Below are 20,433 nucleotides of genomic sequence, written 5' to 3'. Positions count from 1 at the left end.
ACCCACACCAAACAAGAATGACAAACACATTTCGGGAGAACATCTGCACCGTAACACAACATAAACACAACAGGACAAATACCCAGAATCCCATGCAGCCCTGACTCTTCCGGGCTACATTATACACCCCTGCTACCACCAAACCCCGCCCCCACCCCAACCCTGCTCCCTCACACATCAACCCCCCCCCCCCCCCCCCCCCCTCTCTGTGCGTCGGTTGAGGTGGGCAGGGTTTGGTAGCGGGGGTGTATAATGTATCCCGGAAGAGTTAGGGCTGCATGGGATTCTGGGTATGTGTTCTGTTGTGTTTATGTTGTGTTACGGTGCAGATGTTCTCCCGAAATGTGTTTGTCATTCTTGCTTGGTGTGGGTTCACAGTGTGGCGCATTATTAGTAAGAGTGTTAAAGTTTTTTTTATACCGGCACCGTCAGTGTAACCTGTGTGGTTGTTGACCAAGTATGCCTTGCTGTCACTTACGTGAGCAAGCGGAAGCCCACACAACGTGTGGCTGATCAGGCACGCTGGTTGTAGTGGGTGCTATTTGCTGTACCATCTTATATGAATTGACAATCGCCATTCATATAAAACCTGCGTGCCGCACCAGCATTCAAATTCCATATTAAGGTGTGGGCAGCGTGTCTGAGACTCCTGGTTTATACATAGCACAAAGCAAAAAACAACAACTTTGTATGCAGTGTTATTTCATTTTAAATTTCAAAAAATATTTGCGGCTCCCATTGTTTTCTATAATTTGTGAAACTGATCAAAGTGGCTCTTTGACTGGTAAAGGTTGCCGACCCCTGGTCTAGGTGGTTCTCCTGAAGCTTTAGTAAAACTTGATAATATTCCTATTCTGTCTGATGGTCCTTCTTACTCAGCATATATGTCATCGAAAGAACTTGGGATCGACCAGTGACTTAAATTCCCTGGGAGGAAGAGCTGGTCGACGCAACAATAGTGAAACCCAATATCTAAGTTCCATTTAAGAAGTGAAGGGAATTATACTTATATAGCGTTTTTCTCTAGTGACTCAAAGCACTTTTACATAGTGAAACCCAATATCTAAGTTCCATTTTAAACCAGTGTGGGTGGCACTTGGAGCAGGTGGGTGAAGTGTCTTGCCCAAGGACACGACGGCAATGACTAGGATGGCAGAAGCGGGAATCGAACCTGGAACCCTCAAGTTGCTGGCACGGCCGCTCTACCAACTGAGCAGTACCGTCCATATAGTGAGAAACGAGTGCACAAAAAAAAAAAAAAAAATTAAATTAAAAAATAAAATAAAATCAATTCACATCCGAATCCTAATTCTTATTCATCCCGATTTTAAATGAATTCATAATTAAAAGATTGATAACATTTGTATTTTTTTAAATTTTATTTAAAGAGGAATTCATTTTAAAAAAAATAGGCCATTTCCATGCAACTCGAAGGAACTTTTCTAGCCTGTCGCTGGTTTTCTTTTTAAAGTTTTATTATTACACCAAATAATAATTTTGAGAATCTGATTAGAGAATCGTGTTGAATCGGGAATCAATTTGAATCGAATCATTACCTGTTAGAATAATTATGCATAAGTTATCACACAACTCTTATGCTTAAAGGCCGTTGCTATAGTTATTATTAATTGTGCTGAAGTTGTACTTTTCTATCTGTGCAAAGACACAACTTGTCGTCTTGCTTTGCGAAGTTTTCTCTTGTCAGCAGTTTGTTTCCAGACGGACATCGAGTACCTCGGCGCGGACAGGACGGAGACAGGGCGAAATCACGAGTGTCAGCACATTTCCGTTCTGAATAATCATGTATTGTGTCTACTGGGAGCTGCTTGCAGCCTCAGTGATGTTAGAGAGCATCATTAGATACGGGATCACCTCATGGTTTGGCAACCTAACCGTTAAGCTAAAAAGCAAACTGGCCGGCATGCATAAAACGGCAATGAAAATCGTAGGGAGGAAAGAATATGAGCCTATACAGAGCATCTATGAGCAGGCAGTTAGGAAAAAAGCTAAGAAAATTATTTCCAACTCACAACACCCACTCTTTCCTGAATATGGAACCCTGCCATCAGGGAGAAGACTCCGGGTCCCACTATGCAAATCTAACCGCCTTAAATTATCATTTGTTCCAGCCTCCATTAAGCTGACCAACAATGTGCAATAGAATTTTAATACATAGGTTAGCACTTTTTTAGCACATAGCACTTTAGCACATAGCACTTTAGAACTAAGCACTTTAGCACACAGCACTTTATCCATGAGCTCTAGTGCAATGCACATTGGTACTTTATCTTTATCTCCATACTGTAGATTTTATGCCTACATCAAAGTGCCACCTATGTCTATCAAGCTCCATGTTCTGATGTTTAAATGTTAGTTGTATGGTTGTGGTTGTGTCTGTGCTTGTGTTTTTGTTCTGTTGTTTTTGGGTATGTTAAGAAAGCAATGATGCACTGTGCCCAAGACAAATTTCCCCGCGGGGACAATAAAGTTGAACCTTGACCTTGAACCTTGACCTTGTTAACTAGGGACCTCCCAAATAAATAGAGCGCGTGGGACTGTACCTTAGAGCGTAAGGGGAAACTGTAAACTGAGTGTGCAGCCCAATACGTCTCTCCTCATGAGTAAAATTCAACTCTGTCTCTGCTTGATTCCTTCTTCTTGTCTTGTGTAATAGATAGTTTGGTGTTTGAACCTGACATTACCCCAGGATTCGGAATCTGATCAAATTTTTAGGGGGTCCTAAAGACTCACACCCCTAAATAGGGTTGCAAAGGAGTGGGAAGTTTCCGGTAAATTTCCGGAAATCACGGGAAGTTTGGCAATATTGACCATTTTTTGATTATTCTAAATTGGACACTGTCCATGTGAATTAATGGGAATATATGGGAATTAATGGAAATTAACAGGACATTTGGGGTGATTTATACAGATATAAATATAAACATTTTGTGGTCATAATAAGCATACAAACATTTGTAATACAAATGTATTTTTGTGAGCAGAACTTAAACTTTAAAAAAACAAAAAGTCCCATCCAAAATGTAAAATGAAAGCATTTAGTTAAGCTTCTCAAGCCTCTTTTTCCATTTATTCTTGTAAAAGACTAATGCAATGCCACACACAGATATAAATAGTCAGCTGAACAATTGGAGTAGTCTTTAAAAATATGTTACTGATGGACGAATGAATAGAAATAGGCTAGATGAATAAATGAACAGTCAATCGGCATGCTAAATCAAACTATAAGCTACATTCTTGTATGACAACAGAATGGCTAGCAGAACAGAAGGCAGAGGAAACTACAACTTTTGATTTAGTAGTTGATAGTTGAACTTTACACATCACAAAAAAGGTCAATTCGGACCGCTAATGTTAGCATAAATTAATGGGATTTAACAAAGAGAAAATTAGCATCACGGCTAACGGAGAAATATTTTGGGTTCATTATGAGACTGTGGTGGTACATAAACCTAGCTAGCTAGAGATATTGGCCCCTAAATCATTGAACAAGTACAGGAACAGCTAGCTAGCTTGAGTGGAAGTCTGCTGGAGTAGTCTACAGTCATACAGTAACAAGCTATTACACTTAAATACCATACATCAAATATATTTACCCCAGTAATATCGTCAACACTTACCAGTCCTTGGGCTCAAATACTAGTGTGGCCCTGCTGTAGTGTGTTGCATGCTGATAATTATCTGTGAATGTGATGGAGGAATGCACAGTGAGGGGTTGAAATTCAACTGAATTTGCATGAAATCAGGTTGTTTTAGCTAACAATCATGCTGCAAGATCTAGCATGTTGCATTCAATGTTTATTCCCATGAATTTCCCACTAATTCCCATGGAAAGTTTCCAACTTTGAATATTCCCGGAATTTTGCAACCCTACCCCTAAATGGGTTGCACAATAAAAAAAAAAAATCACTATTCTTATTCATCCTGATTGTAAATTAATTCATGATTTTTCAAAGATCAATTAAAAAAAATATTTATAATTTTTTTTTTTTTTTTTTTACAAATAGGTTTTTAGGGCTTCTCCATGCAACCAGAATGAGCTTTACTAACATGTCACCTGTTTTGAAAAAGTTCCATTATAATTAATATACCTAATACATTGCGAGAAGTAGTCTGAATGGAGAATCAATTCTGTATCGAATCATCACCCCAAGAATCGGAATCTGATCAAATTGTTAGGTGCCTAAAGACGCAAACAGGCTGGGCAAGCTGGTAAGGAAGGAGCTAGACTCTCTGGCGGTGGTGTCAGAGAGGAGAAGTCTATAATGCTATATAATAGACAGTATTTATATTATTCACATGTGAATAATGCTGTATAATAGACTATTTATATTATTCACATGTGAATAATGCTGTATAATAGACTGTATTTATGTTATTCACATGTGGATAATGTTGTATAACAGACTGTATTTATATTATTCACATGTGAATAATGCTGTATAACAGACTGTATTTATATTATTCTCATATGAATAATGCTGTTTAATAGACTGTATTTATATAATTCACATGTGAATAATGCTGTATAATAGACTATATTATTCACATGTGAATAATGCTGTATAATAGACTTTTTTTATATTATTCACATGTGAATAATGCTGTATAATAGACTGTATTTAGATTATTCACATGTGAATAATGCTGTATAATAGACTATATTATTCACATGTGAATAATGTTGTATAAGACTGTATTAATATTATTCATATGTTAATAATGCTGTATAATAGATTGTATTTAGATTATTCACATGTGAATAATGCTGTATAATAGACTGTATTTAGATTCACATGTGAATAATGCTGTATAATAGACTGTATTTAGATTATTCACATGTGAATAATGCTGTATAATAGACTGTATTCATATTATTCACATGTGAATAATGCTGTATAATAGACTATATTATTCACATGTGAATAATGCTGTATAAGACTGTATTTATATTATTCACATGTGAATAATGCTGTATAGACTATATTATTCACATGTGAATAATGCTGTATAATAGATTGTATTTATATTATTCACATGTGAATAATGCTGTATAATAGACTGTATTTATATTATTCACATGTGAATAATGCTGTATAATAGACTGTATTATTCACATGTGAATAATGCTGTATAAGACTATTTATATTATTCACATGTGAATAATGCTGTATAGACTATTATTCACATGTGAATAATGCTGTATAATAGATTGTATTTAGATTATTCACATGTAAATGATGCTGTATAATAGACTGTATTTAGATTATTCACATGTGAATAACGCTGTATAATAGACTGTACTATTCACATGTGAATAATGCTGTATAAGACTGTATTTATATTATTCACATGTGAATAATGCTGTATAGACTATATTATTCACATGTGAATAATGCTGTATAATAGATTGTATTTAGATTATTCACATGTAAATAATGCTGTATAATAGACTGTATTTAGATTATTTACATGTGAATAATGCTGTATAATAGACTGTATTTATATTATTCACATGTGAATAATGCTGTATAATAGACTTTTTATATTATTCACATGTGCATAATGCTGTATAATAGACTATATTATTCACATGTGAATAATGCTGTATAAGACTGTATTTATATTATTCACATGTGAATAATGCTGTATAGACTATATTATTCACATGTGAATAATGCTGTATAATAGATTGTATTTATATTATTCACATGTGAATAATGCTGTATAATAGACTGTATTTAGATTATTCACATGTGAATAATGCTGTATAATAGACTATTTAGATTAATCACATGTGAATAATGCTGTATAATAGACTGTATTTAGATTATTCATATGCGAATAATGCTGTATAATAGACTGTATGCATATTATTCACATGTCGATCTGAATTGCGATCCTTATTCATTCCAATTCTAAATCAATTAATGATTCACAAAAATCCATTATAAAAATATTAAAAGCAATTATCTTTTTAATAAGAATCAATTTTAAAAAATACATTTTAGGCGATATCCATGCAATCAGTGGGAGCTTTTCAGACCTGTAAATTGTTTTGAAAAAGTGTCATAATTATACCAAATAATTGCGAGAATCGGTTTTAATCGAGAATCGTGTTTAAATGGGAATTGATTCTACAAAAAAGACTCATATCTGAATCGCAATTCTTATTCATCCAGATTGAAAGCCATGAATTTATGTACAAAGAACAATTAAAAAATATTTAAAAAAAAAATGCAAAAATCAAACTTTACAAAGAGGTTTTTAGGGCTTCTACAAAAAAGTTAAAAAGTTAAAGTACCAATGATTGTCACACACACACTAGGTGTGGCGAGATTATTCTCTGCATTTGACCCATCACCCTTGATCACCCCCGGAAGGAGCTTTTCTGACCTGTTTTGAAAAAGTTTCATTATAATTAATATACTAAATCGAGAATCAATTTTGTCTTGAATCATCACCACAGGAATCGAATCGTTAGAAGTCTAAAGATTCCCACCCTTAATAAGTATGCACCAAAAAAAATGAAAATTTGATTCCCATCTGAATCACAATTGTCATTCATTCCAATTCTAGATTAATGATTTACAAAAATCCAATAAAAAAAATATTTAAAACTATTTTTTTTATAAGAATCAACTTTGTAAATTGCTTTGAAAAAGTTTCATTCTAACTAATATACCAAATACAATGTGAGAAGTAGTCTGACTCGAGAGTCGTGTTGAATCGAGAATCTATTTTGTATCGAATCATCACCCCAGGAATCAAATCGTTGGGTGCCTAAATATTCACACCCTTAATAGCGAGGCACCAAAGAAAATAAAAAAATAATGAGATTCACATCTGAATCGCGATTCTCATCCATTTCGTCTCTAAATCGATTACATTTTTTTTTCATGGATTTTTGTAAATCATTAATCGATTTAGAGTCGAAATGAATGACAAACGCGATTCAGATGTGAATGGATTTTTTTTTTTTTGGTGCATCCCTATTAAAGGTGTGAATCTTGAGGCACCCTGGGGTGACGACTCGATACAGAATTGATTCTTGATTCAACACGACTCTTGAGTCAGACTACTTCTCACAATGTATTTGGTATATTAGAATGAAACTTTTTCAAAACAATTTACAAATTGATTCTTATAAAAAAATGCTTTAAATATTTTTTCATGGATTTTTGTAAATCATTAAAGCATTTTTTTTTTTACAATAATGAACTTCGTAAATTGCTTTGAAAAAGTGTCAATTATACCAAATACATTGCGAGAAATAGCCTGACTCGAGTCGTGTTGTACTGGGAATCGATTCGGAATTGAATCGTCACCACAGGAATCGGATCGAATCATCAGGTGCTTAAAGATTCACACAAAAAAAAAAAAAAAAATTCACAAATTAATGGCGATTCATATTCATTATGATTCTGAAATGATTCATGATTTAACATTTTTTTATTTGATCAAAATCCATTTAAAGCCACCAGGAGGAGCTTTTCTAACCTTTCACCCGTTTTGAAAAAGTTTCATCATGATAATTATGATAAACCAAATAATACATGGCATGAATCGTGTTGAAGTGATGATTCTGAATGGAATCATCACCACAGGAATGGGATCAGACCACCTTGTATCGCACCTCCAAGAAGAAATATGTCTCCTTACAGTGGAGACCGGGGCTGCACAAGTGCTGCCGACTGTGGGTGAGCTGTGGTTCTTTCCAGGTAAGCATGAATAATAATAATAATAATAATACATACATAATAATAATGATAATGCCTTCCCGGTAAGGTCTATTCAGGTGTACTGGAGAGGAGGCAACGCCGGATAGTCGAACCTCGGATTCAGGAGAAACAGTGTGGTTTTCGTCCTGGTCGTGGAACTGTGGACCAGCTCTATACTCTCGGCAGGGTCCTTGAGGGTGCATGGGAGTTTGCCCAACCAGTCTACATGTGTTTTGTGGACTTGGAGAAGGCATTCGACCGTGTCCCTCTAGAAGTCCTGTGGGGAGTGCTCAGAGAGTATGGGGTATCGGACTGCCTGATTGTGGCTGTCCGCTCCCTGTATGATCAGTGTCAGAGCTTGGTCCGCATTGCCGGTAGTAAGTCGGACACGTTTCCAGTGAGGGTTGGACAGGCCCGGCCCTAATCAATCTGGCGCCCTAGGCAAGATTTTAGGTGGCGCCCCCCCACATCGGCAGTGAAGTGTATATACTCACAAGAACCCGAATAGCTTTGTCTTTGACTTTTTTTTTTACTTACAACTATACCTAATATATAAAGGGGTGGAAAAGTGACTATTACCTGCAGGGCAAACATTAGCTAACCAGAAGGCAATAATGTAAACAAAAAACACCTGCTTAAAAGATCTAATACAAATGTCCCTGAGGAATGTAAGGTGGGAGTACTGTAATTACCTAACGTTACATTATTATTTTCCATAACAATTTAGCCCCCTCCACAATATTAACCCGACGTTAAAACAGAACTAGCTATTTATTGATTAGCAAATGCCGAATCATGTAACATTAGCTTAATGCTAAAAAGCCAGGTTACTATCACATTCTGTAACAGACAAATAATTTCATGTAGGCTAACGTTACCTACCTGCTACCTCTGTCTTTTCTCGTTTCTACTCCTCTTCTTTTCTCTTTTTTCTTCCCTGGGCACCTGACAGTTTTGGCCGTTTTGACATCTTGTGTTGATTTTTTGATGTGGTGACGTCCAAAAAGAGTCATGATACGGGAAGGGAGGGGGCGCACCGTGCGGGGGCAAGAGGGGGGGCGTAATGTTGTAACAAATAATATTTCTATTAAATAGGCTTTACTTTGCATTTTAATTAACGTGAGATTATTCTTTTGTATTTAGAAATAATAGTAACAACTTTTTTCTCTTTTTTTTTCTCCAACATTTGTGGCACTGGCATGGCGCCCCCTGATGGACGGCGCCCTTAGCATTTGCCTATACGGCCTATGCCACGGGCCGGCCCTGGGGTTGGACTCCGCCAAGGCTGCCCTTTGTCACCCATTCTGTTCATAACTTTTATGAACAGAATTTCTAGGCGCAGTCAAGGCGTTGAGGGTATCGGGTTTGGTGGCTGCAGGATTAGGTCTCTGCTTTTTGCAGATGATGTGGTCCTGATGGCTTCATCTGGCCAGGATCTTCAGCTCTCGCTGGATCGGTTCGCAGCCGAGTGTGAAGCGACTGGGATGAGAATCAGCACCTCCAAGTCCGAGTCCATGGTTCTCGCCCGGAAAAGGGTGGAGTGCCATCTCCGGGTTGCGGAGGAGACCCTGCCCCAAGTGGAGGAGTTCAAGTACCTCGGAGTCTTGTTCACGAGTGAGGGAAGAGTGGATGGTGAGATCGACAGGTGGATCGGTGCGGCGTCTTCAGTAATGCGGACGCTGTATCGATCCGTTGGGGTGAAGAAGGAGCTGAGCCAGAAGGCAAAGCTCTCGATTTACCGGTCGATCTACGTTCCCATCCTCACCTATGGTCATGAGCTTTGGGCCATGACCGAAAGGACAAGATCACGGGTACAAGCGGCCCAAATGAGTTTCCTCCGCCGGGTGGTGGGTCTCTCCCTTAGAGATAGGGTGAGAAGCTCTGTCATCCAGGAGGAGCTCAAAGTAAAGCCGCTGCTCCTCCACATCGTGGTGAAGCTGTATTTACCTTGGCATTGTAATTTTAGTGACAGTTTAGTTAAGAAAAAATGTATAATAATAATAGTTTGTAAATACATTTTTGGTCGGTTATTTATGAGTGCCTTCTTACGCAGTATGTTTGGTTAGTACTTGTTTTTCTAATCAGCTTGACCTAAGTCTAAGGTTTAAGTGTTAAATAAATAATATAAATCTCCATCTCCATCTCCATCTTCTTCCGCTTATCCGAGGTCGGGTCGCGGGGGCAGCAGCCTAAGCTGGGAAGCCCAGACTTCCCTCTCCCCAGCCACTTCGTCCAGCTCTTCCTGTGGGACCCCGAGGCGTTCCCAGGCCAGCCGGGAGACATAGTCTTCCCAACGTGTCCTGGGTCTTCCCCGCGGCCTCCTACCGGTCGGACGTGCCCTAAACACCTCCCTAGGGAGGCGTTCGGGTGGCATCCTGACCAGATGCCCGAACCACCTCATCTGGCTCCTCTCGATGTGGAGGAGCAGCGGCTTTACTTTGAGCTCCTCCCGGATGGCAGAGCTTCTCACCCTATCTCTAAGGGAGAGCCCCGCCACTCGGCGGAGGAAACTCATTTCGGCCGCTTGTACCCGTGATCTTGTCCTTTCGGTCATGACCCAAAGCTCATGACCATAGGTGAGGATGGGAACGTAGATCGACCGGTAAATTGAGAGCTTTGCCTTCCGGCTCAGCTCCTTCTTCACCACAACGGATCGATACAGCGTCCGCATTACTGAAGACGCCGCACCGATCCGCCTGTCGATCTCACGATCCACTCTTCCCTCACTCGTGAACAAGACTCCGAGGTACTTGAACTCCTCCACTTGGGGCAAGATCTCCTCCCCAACCCGGAGATGGCACTCCACCCTTTTCCGGGCGAGAACCATGGACTCGGACTTGGAGGTGCTGATTCTCATCCCAGTCGCTTCACACTCAGCTGCGAACCGATCCAGTGAGAGCTGAAGATCCTGGCCAGATGAAGCCATCAGGACCACATCATCTGCAAAAAGCAGAGACCTAATCCTGCAGCCACCAAACCGGATCCCCTCAACGCCTTGACTGCGCCTAGAAATTCTGTCCATAAAAGTTATGAACAGAATCGGTGACAAAGGGCAGCCTTGGCGGAGTCCAACCCTCACTGGAAACGTGTCCGACTTACTACCGGCAATGCGGACCAAGCTCTGGCACTGATCATACAGGGAGCGGACTGCCACAATCAGACAGTCCGATACCCCGTACTCTCTGAGCACTCCCCACAGGACTTCCCGAGGGACACGGTCGAATGCCTTCTCCAAGTCCACAAAACACATGTAGACTGGTTGGGCAAACTCCCATGCACCCTCAAGGACCCTGCCGAGAGTATAGAGCTGGTCCACAGTTCCACGACCAGGACGAAAACCACACTGTTCCTCCTGAATCCGAGGTTCGACTATCCGGCGTAGCCTCCTCTCCAGTACACCTGAATAGACCTTTCCGGGAAGGCTGAGGAGTGTGATCCCACGATAGTTAGAACACACCCTCCGGTTCCCCTTCTTAAAGAGAGGAACCACCACCCCGGTCTGCCAATCCAGTGGTACCGCCCCCGATGTCCACGCGATGCTGCAGAGTCTTGTCAACCAAGACAGCCCCACAGCATCCAGAGCCTTAAGGAACTCCGGGCGGATCTCATCTACCCCCGGGGCCTTGCCACCGAGGAGCTTTTTAACTACCTCAGCAACCTCAGCCCCAGAAATAGAAGAGCCCACCACAGACTCCCCAGGCACTGCTTCCTCATAGGAAGACGTGTTGGTGGGATTGAGGAGGTCTTCGAAATATTCCTTCCACCGATCCACAACATCCGCAGTCGAGGTCAGCAGAACACCATCCTCGCCATACACGGTGTTGATAGTGCACTGCTTTCCCTTCCTGAGGCGGCGGATGGTGGTCCAGAATTGCTTCGAAGCCGTCCGGAAGTCGTTTTCCATGGCCTCACCGAACTCCTCCCATGTCCGAGTTTTTGCCTCTGCGACCGCTGAAGCCGCACACCGCTTGGCCTGTCGGTACTTGTCCGCTGCCTCAGGAGTCCTATGAGCCAAAAGAACCCGATAGGACTCCTTCTTCAGCTTGACGGCATCCCTCACCGCCGGTGTCCACCAACGGGTTCTAGGATTACCGCCACGACAAGCACCAACTACCTTGCGGCCACAGCTCCAATCAGCCGCCTCGACAATAGAGGCGCGGAACATGGTCCATTCGGACTCAATGTCCAGCACCTCCCTCGTGACATGTTCAAAGTTCTTCCGGAGGTGGGAATTGAAACTCTCTCTGACAGGAGACTCTGCCAGACGTTCCCAGCAAACCCTCACAATGCGTTTGGGCCTGCCAGGTCTGTCCGGCTAATATAAATCACATTTATATAATATAATCACAGCATTGACCTCTTGGCTACAATACAACAACATGGCGCCATTGGATTGACTGGTAGGAACAGCGGGATTCGATCAGTGCCAAAAAAGGTACCGGATTTGGTACCATATTTACAATTGAGTACCACTGAGGCTCATACCGCCCAAAAATGGGTCCTATGGTTAAGAAACGCTGCTCTAAAGTACATCCAAGTTTCGTGGACCATAGTATTGTTCCTTCTGAAGATATATGGAAGTAGTGTACTCATTTCTGAGAGATACTGCCATTGAACGCAACTTACAATTCGGCTCTTGAGGCATCCCCTCCAAACCCCTCCAAGCTTCCAGACGTCATGTTGAGCATCATTGACCTCTTGGCTACAACACAAACACAACATTGAGATGTTTTGATATACACACACACGTATGTACGTAGGTATATATACAGTGGTGGTCAAAAGTCTACATACACTTGTAAAGAACATCATGTCATGGCTGTCTTGACTTTACAATCATTTCTTATTGTTTTGTGATGTAGTGATTGGAGCACATACTTGTTGGTCACAAAAAACATTCATGAAGTTTGCTTCTTTTATGAATTTATTATGGCTCTACTGAAAATGTGAGGGTCAAAAGTATACATACAGCAATGTTAATATTTGCTTACATGTCCCTTGGCAAGTTGACCTGCAATAAGGCGCTTTTGGTAGCCATCCACAAGCTTCTGCTTGACCACTTGACCACTAAATTGCTGCAGTTCAGCTAAATGTGTTGACATGGACTTGTTTCTTCAGCATTGTCCACACCTTTAAGTCAGGACTTTGGGAAGGCCATTCTAAAACCTTCATTCTAGCCTGATTTAGCCATTCCTTTACCACTTTTGAGGTGTGTTTGGGGTCATTGTCCTGTTGGAACACCCAACTGCGCCCAAGACCCAACCTCCGAGCTGATGATTTTAGCTTGTCCTGAACAATTTGGAGCTAATCCTCCTTTTTCATTGTCCCATTTAAAGCAGCAGTTCCATTGGCAGCAAAACAGGCCCAGAGCATAATGCTACCACCACCATGCTTGACGGTAGGGTGGTGTTCCTGGGATTAAAGGCCTCACCTTTTCTCCTCCAAACATATTGCTGGGTATTGTGGCCAAACAGCTCCATTTTTGTTTCATCTGACATCACATGGACAAAGATAAGACATTCTGGAGGAAAGTTCTGTGGTCAGATGAAACAAAAATGGAGCTGTTTGGCCACAATACCCAGCAATATGTTTGGAGGAGAAAAGGTGAGGCCTTTAATCCCAGGAACACCATTCCTACAGAGGGTAAATGGGACAATGAAAAGGAGGATTACCTCCAAATTCTTCAGGACAAGCTAAAATCATCAGCCTGGAGGTTGGGTCTTGGGTGCAGTTGGGTGTTCCAACAGGACAATGACCCCAAACACAAGTCAAAAGTGGTAAAGGAATGGCTAAATCCAGAGGTGGGTAGAGTAGCCAGAAATTGTACTCAAGTAAGAGTACCGTTACTTTAGAGATTTATTACTCAAGTAAAAGTAATGAGTAGTCACCCAAATATTTACTTGAGTAAAAGTAAAAAGTATGTTGTGAAAAAACTACTCAAGTACTGAGTAACTGATGAGTAACATACACATACATATATATATATATATATATATATATATATATACATATATACACATACATTGATATATACAGTATATCATTTATATTTATTTATTTTGCCGTTTTTGTTTACATGTTAAAGGTGTTTTAATGAATATACATGCATGTTTAACACATATAGATTCCTTTCTTTCATGTTGACAAGAATATAAGTTGGTGTATTACCTGATTCTGATGACTTGCATTGATTGTAATCAGACAGCAGTGCTTAACGTCCACGTTTTCAAATGCAGGAGAAAAAAAGTTCCTCCTTTCTGTCTAATACCACATGAAAGTGGTTGGTTTTTGGTATCTTATTTGTCCAGCTTCCATATTCGTTTTCACACACTTTACAAGAAATACATTGGCGGCAAATTCCGTAGCTTGCTAGCTTGTTTGCGCTGGCTTTCGGAGACTCTTATTTTGAAAGCGCAGGCGCGAGGAGCAGCACTTTTATTGTGAAGACAGGAACTGTGCAGTCAGTCTTTAGGCTTGTCACGGGATGTACGTTTGAAATAAAAAAAGTGTCTTTTTTCCTTCACACTTTTGATTGATTGATTGAAACTTGTATTATTAGATTGCACAGTACAGTACATATTCCGTACAATTGACCACTAAATGGTAACACCCCAATAAGTTTTTCAACTTGTTTAAGTCAGGTCATGTGACCGCCTGGCTCTGTTTGATTGGTCCAACGTCACCAGTGACTGCATTTGATTGGTGGAACGGAGTCAAACGTCACTAGTGACTGCATTTTATTGGTGGAACGGAGTGAAACGTCACCAGTAACGCAGGCACTTTGAAGGTCTGTCTGACAGACCAAAACAAACAAAGCGTGCATTAACAGATCGATAAAAATTAGTAGCGAGTAGCGAGCTGAATGTAGATAAAAGTAGCGGAGTAAAAGTAGCGTTTCTTCTCTATAAATATACTCAAGTAAAAGTAAAAGTATGTTGCATTAAAACTACTCTTAGAAGTACAATTTATCCCAAAAGTTACTCAAGTAGATGTAACGGAGTAAATGTAGCGCGTTACTACCCACCTCTGGCTAAATCAGGCTACAATGAAGGTTTTAGAATGGCCTTCCCAAAGTCCTGACTTAAAGGTGTGGACAATGCTGAAGAAACAAGTCCATGTCAACACATTTAGCTGAACTGCAGCAATTTAGTGGTCAAGTGGTCAAGCAGAAGCTTGTGGATGGCTACCAAAAGCGCCTTATTGCAGGTAAACTTGCCAAGGGACATGTAAGCAAATATTAACATTGCTGTATGTATACTTTTGACCCTCACATTTTCAGTAGACCCATAATAAATTCATAAAAGAAGCAAAGTTCATGAATGTTTTTTGTGAGCAACAAGTATGTGCTCCGATCACTACATCACAAAAAAATAAGAGTTGTAGAAATGATTGTAAAGTCCAGACAGCCATGACATGATGTTCTTTACAAGTCTATGTACATTTGACCAGGACTATATACATATGTATACATATATACAGATATATATACATACATATATACATACATACATACAGTACACAGACACCCACCAGAAAGAGTGTCCCTCAGTTTGATGGAGTCCCGGGTAACATCTTCTTCTTCTGCTGCTTCTTCTTCTTCTTCTTCCCTAGGATGCACAAAGAACACAAACTTTGAAGAGTAGTCCATTTTCTAAGTAAATGTTCCACCCCAATACCCGTTGTTGCGGCAGTCATCTATCCACTCCCTCATGATGGCGTGGTAGGTGTCCAGGTCGATGGAGACATCTTTGCGCTCGGGGTCCAGCATGTTGCAGAGATCCTCCAGTCCACTGTCCTCAGGGTGGCGGCTGGTGGTGTGTCGCAGGTAGTCCACGATGTGAGACACGTACACCTTGCCTGGACAACAGAGGGCTTCATGTATTACTATTATTTCTAACTCTGGATGTCCTTTCTTCGTACGCCAGCCGCCGGTACACCTGAGTGGACCTGAACTGCTTGAATGTGCAGGGTGAGTGGAGGGTGTGGATGTTGGAATGCTTCTACTTTAATGAGAAATGTGGGATATGCAGAACTTATTATTGTTGTTATTATTATCAATGTGTGAATTTTGGACATGCTCACATTGATAATAATAATAATAGATTACTTTTTTGGTGTAGAATCTTATGTGTGAATGTTGGACATTGTCACAATAATTAAGATTCTACACCAAAAAAAGCATCTATTTATTATTATTATTATTATTATTATTATTATTATGAATGTCCTACACATCTATTAATTATTATTATTGTGAGAATGTCCAACATTCACACATAAGATTCTACACCAAAAATCATCTATTTTTTATTATTATTATTATCATCAATGTGTGAATGTCCAACATTCATACATTAAGATTCTAAGCAAAACAAAAAACATTATTATGAATGTGACGATGTCCAACATTCACACATTAAGATTCTACACCAAAAAATTGTATTATTATTATTTTGAGAATGTCCAAAATTCACACACAAGATTCTACACCAAAAAGAATCAATTTATTATTATGAGAATGCCCAACATTCACACATAAGATTCTACACCAAAAATCATCTATTTTTTATTATTATTATTATCAATGTGTGAATGTCCAACATTCATACATTAAGATTCTAAGCAAAACAAAAAAACATTATTATTATTGTGAGAATGTCCAACATTCACACATAAGATTCTACACCAAAAAAAGTAATATTATTATTATCAATGTGTAAATGTCCAACATTCGTACATTAAGATTTTATACCAAAAAAAACATTATGAATGTGTGAATGTCCAACATTCATACATTAAGATTCTACACCAAAAAATAATCTATTTATAATTATTATTATGAGAATGTCCAACAGTCACACAAGATTATACACCAAAAAAATCATCTATTTATTAGTTTTATTATTATTATTATCAATGAGTGAATGTCCAACATTCATACATTAAGATTCTACACCAAAAAAAATCATGTTTTTTATTATTATTGTGAGAATGTTCAACATTCACACACAAGATTCACCAAAAAAAAAATCATTTTTTAAATTATTATTATTGTGTGAATGTCCAACATTCATACATTAAGATTCTACAGCAAAGAAATCATTTATTATTATTATTATTGTGAGAATGTCCAACATTCACACAAGATTCTACACCAAAAAAAGTATTATTATTATCAATGTGTAAATGTCCAACATTCGTACATTAAGATTTTACACCAAAAAAAACATTTATTATGAATGTGTGAATGTCCAACATTCATACATTAAGATTCTACACCAAAAACATTTATTATTATTTTGAGAATCTCCAAAATTCACACACAAGATTCTACACCAAAAATAATCAATTTATTATTATGAGAATGCCCAACATTCACACATAAGATTCTACACCAAAAAATAATCTATTTATAATTATTATTATGAGAATGTCCAACAGTCACACAAGATTATACACCAAAAAATCATCTATTTATTAGTTTTATTATTATTATTATTATCAATGAGTGAATGTCCAACATTCATACATTAAGATTCTACACCAAAAAAAAAATCATGTTTTTTATTATTATTATTGTGAGAATGTTCAACATTCACACACAAGATTCACCAAAAAAATCATCTATTTTTTTATTATTATTATTGTGTGAATGTCCAACATTCATACATTAAGATTCTACAGCAAAAAAATCAATTATTATTATTGTGAGAATGTCCAACATTCACACATAAGATTCTACACCAAAAAAAGTATTATTATTATTATCAATGTGTAAATGTCCAACATTCGTACATTAAGATTTTATACCAAAAAAAAACATTATGAATGTGTGAATGTCCAACATTCATACATTAAGATTCTACACCAAAAAAAAAAGTTTATTATTATTGAGAATGTCCAACATTCACACACAAGACTCTACACCAAAAATCATCTATTTATTATTATTATTATTATCAATGTGTGAATGTCCAACATTCATACATTAAGATTCTACACCAAAAAAAGCATCTATTTATTATTATTATTATTATTATTATGAATGTCCTACACATCTATTAATTATTATTATTGTGAGAATGTCCAACATTCACACATAGAATTCTACACCAAAAATCATCTATTTTTTATTATTATTATTATCAATGTGTGAATGTCCAACATTCATACATTGAGATTCTAAGCAAAACAAAAAAACATTATTATGAATGTGACGATGTCCAACATTCACACATTAAGATTCTACACCAAAAAAATGTGTTATTTTGAGAATGTCCAAAATTCACACACAAGATTCTACACCAAAAAATAATCTATTTATAATTATTATTATGAGAATGTCCAACAGTCACACAAGATTATACACCAAAAAAATCATCTATTTATTAGTTTTATTATTATTATTATCAATGAGTGAATGTCCAACATTCATACATTAAGATTCTACACCAAAAAAATCATGTTTTTGATTATTATTGTGAGAATGTTCAACATTCACACACAAGATTCACCAAAAAAATCATCTATTTTTTTATTATTATTATTGTGTGAATGTCCAACATTCATACATTAAGATTCTACAGCAAAAAAATCATTTATTATTATCATTATTATTGTGAGAACGTCCAACATTCACACATAAGATTCTACACCAAAAAATAATCTATTTATAATTATTATTATGAGAATATCCAACAGTCACACAAGATTATACACCAAAAAATCATCTATTTATTAGTTTTATTATTATTATTATCAATGAGTGAATGTCCAACATTCATACATTAAGATTCTACACCAAAAAAAACAAAACATTTTTTTTTATTATTGTGAGAATGTTCAACATTCACACACAAGATTCACCAAAAAAAATCATCTATTTTTTTATTATTATTATTGTGTGAATGTCCAACATTCATACATTAAGATTCTACAGCAAAAAAATCATTTATTATTATCATTATTATTGTGAGAATGTCCAACATTCACACAAGATTCTACACCAAAAAAAGTAATATTATTATTATCAATGTGTAAATGTCCAACATTCGTACATTAAGATTCTAAGCAAAACAAAAAAACATTATTATGAATGTGACGATGTCCAACATTCACACATTAAGATTCTACACCAAAAAAATTTATTATTTTGAGAATGTCCAAAATTCACACACAAGATTCTACACCAAAAATAATCAATTTATTATTATGAGAATGCCCAACATTCACACATAAGATTCTACACCAAAAAAATAATCTATTTATAATTATTATTATGAGAATGTCCAACAGTCACACAAGATTATACACCAAAATATCATCTATTTATTAGTTTTATTATTATTATTATCAATGAGTGAATGTCCAACATTCATACATTAAGATTCTACACCAAAAAAAATCATGTTTTTTTATTATTATTATTGTGAGAATGTCCAACATTCACACACAAGACTCTACACCAAAAATCATCTATTTATTATTATTATTATCAATGTGTGAATGTCCAACATTCATACATTAAGATTCTACACCAAAAAAAAGCATCTATTTATTATTATTATTATTATTATTATTATGAATGTCCTACACATCTATTAATTATTATTATTGTGAGAATGTCCAACATTCACACACAAGATTCTACACCAAAAATAATCAATTTATTATTATGAGAATGCCCAACATTCACACATAAGATTCTACACCAAAAGAATAATCTATTTATAAACTTATTATGAGAATGTCCAACAGTCACACAAGATTATACACCAAAAAATCATCTATTTATTAGTTTTATTATTATTATTATCAATGAGTGAATGTCCAACATTCATACATTAAGATTCTACACCCAAAAAAATATGTTTTTTATTATTATTATTATTATTGTGAGAATGTTCAACATTCACACACAAGATTCACCAAAAAAATCATCTATTTTTTTATTATTATTATTGTGTGAATGTCCAACATTCATACATTAAGATTCTACAGCAAAAAAATAATTTATTATTATTATTATTGTGAGAAAGTCCAACATTCACACATAAGATTCTACACCAAAAAAAGTATTATTATCAATGTGTAAATGTCCAACATTCGTACATTAAGATTTTATACCCAAAAAAAACATTATGAATGTGTGAATGTCCAACATTCATACATTAAGATTCTACACCAAAAAAAAAATAGTTTATTATTATTATTGTGAGAATGTCCAACATTCACACACAAGACTCTACACCAAAAAGCATCTATTATTATTATTATTATTATCAATGTGTGAATGTCCAACATTCATACATTAAGATTCTACACCAAAAAAAAGCATCTATTTATTATTATTATTATTATTATTATTATTATGAATGTCCTACACATCTATTAATTATTATTATTGTGAGAATGTCCAACGTTCACACATAAGATTCTACACCAAAAATCATCTATTTTTTATTATTATTATTATTATCAATGTGTGAATGTCCAACATTCATACATTAAGATTCTAAGCAAATCAAAAAAACATTATGAATGTGACGATGTCCAACATTCACACATTAAGATTCTACACCAAAAAAATGTATTATTATTATTATTTTGAGAATGTCCAAAATTCACACACAAGATTCTACACCAAAAATAATCAATTTATTATTATGAGAATGCCCAACAGTCACACAAGATT

General features: G+C 36.9%; 1 protein-coding gene across 1 annotated transcript in view; it reads right to left on the bottom strand.

Moving 5' to 3' along the window:
* lrmp (lymphoid-restricted membrane protein) overlaps nucleotides 1–20,433 on the bottom strand; it is a 167,561-nt gene that overhangs the window by 126,471 nt on the left and 20,657 nt on the right. The window contains exons 4-6 of the mRNA XM_061984670.1: nucleotides 15,416–15,596; nucleotides 15,270–15,346; nucleotides 12,366–12,441 (exon numbers count right to left, since the gene is read on the bottom strand). Coding sequence (XP_061840654.1) covers nucleotides 12,366–12,441; nucleotides 15,270–15,346; nucleotides 15,416–15,596 — 334 coding nt within the window. The remainder of the gene's footprint in view (nucleotides 1–12,365; nucleotides 12,442–15,269; nucleotides 15,347–15,415; nucleotides 15,597–20,433) is intronic.

Source organism: Nerophis lumbriciformis, linkage group LG25 (assembly GCF_033978685.3).
Source record: "Nerophis lumbriciformis linkage group LG25, RoL_Nlum_v2.1, whole genome shotgun sequence".
Taxonomy (NCBI): Eukaryota; Metazoa; Chordata; class Actinopteri; order Syngnathiformes; family Syngnathidae; genus Nerophis; species Nerophis lumbriciformis.
Note: the sequence above shows the minus strand (reverse complement) of the source record. Positions and strands in the feature narration are given on the sequence as shown.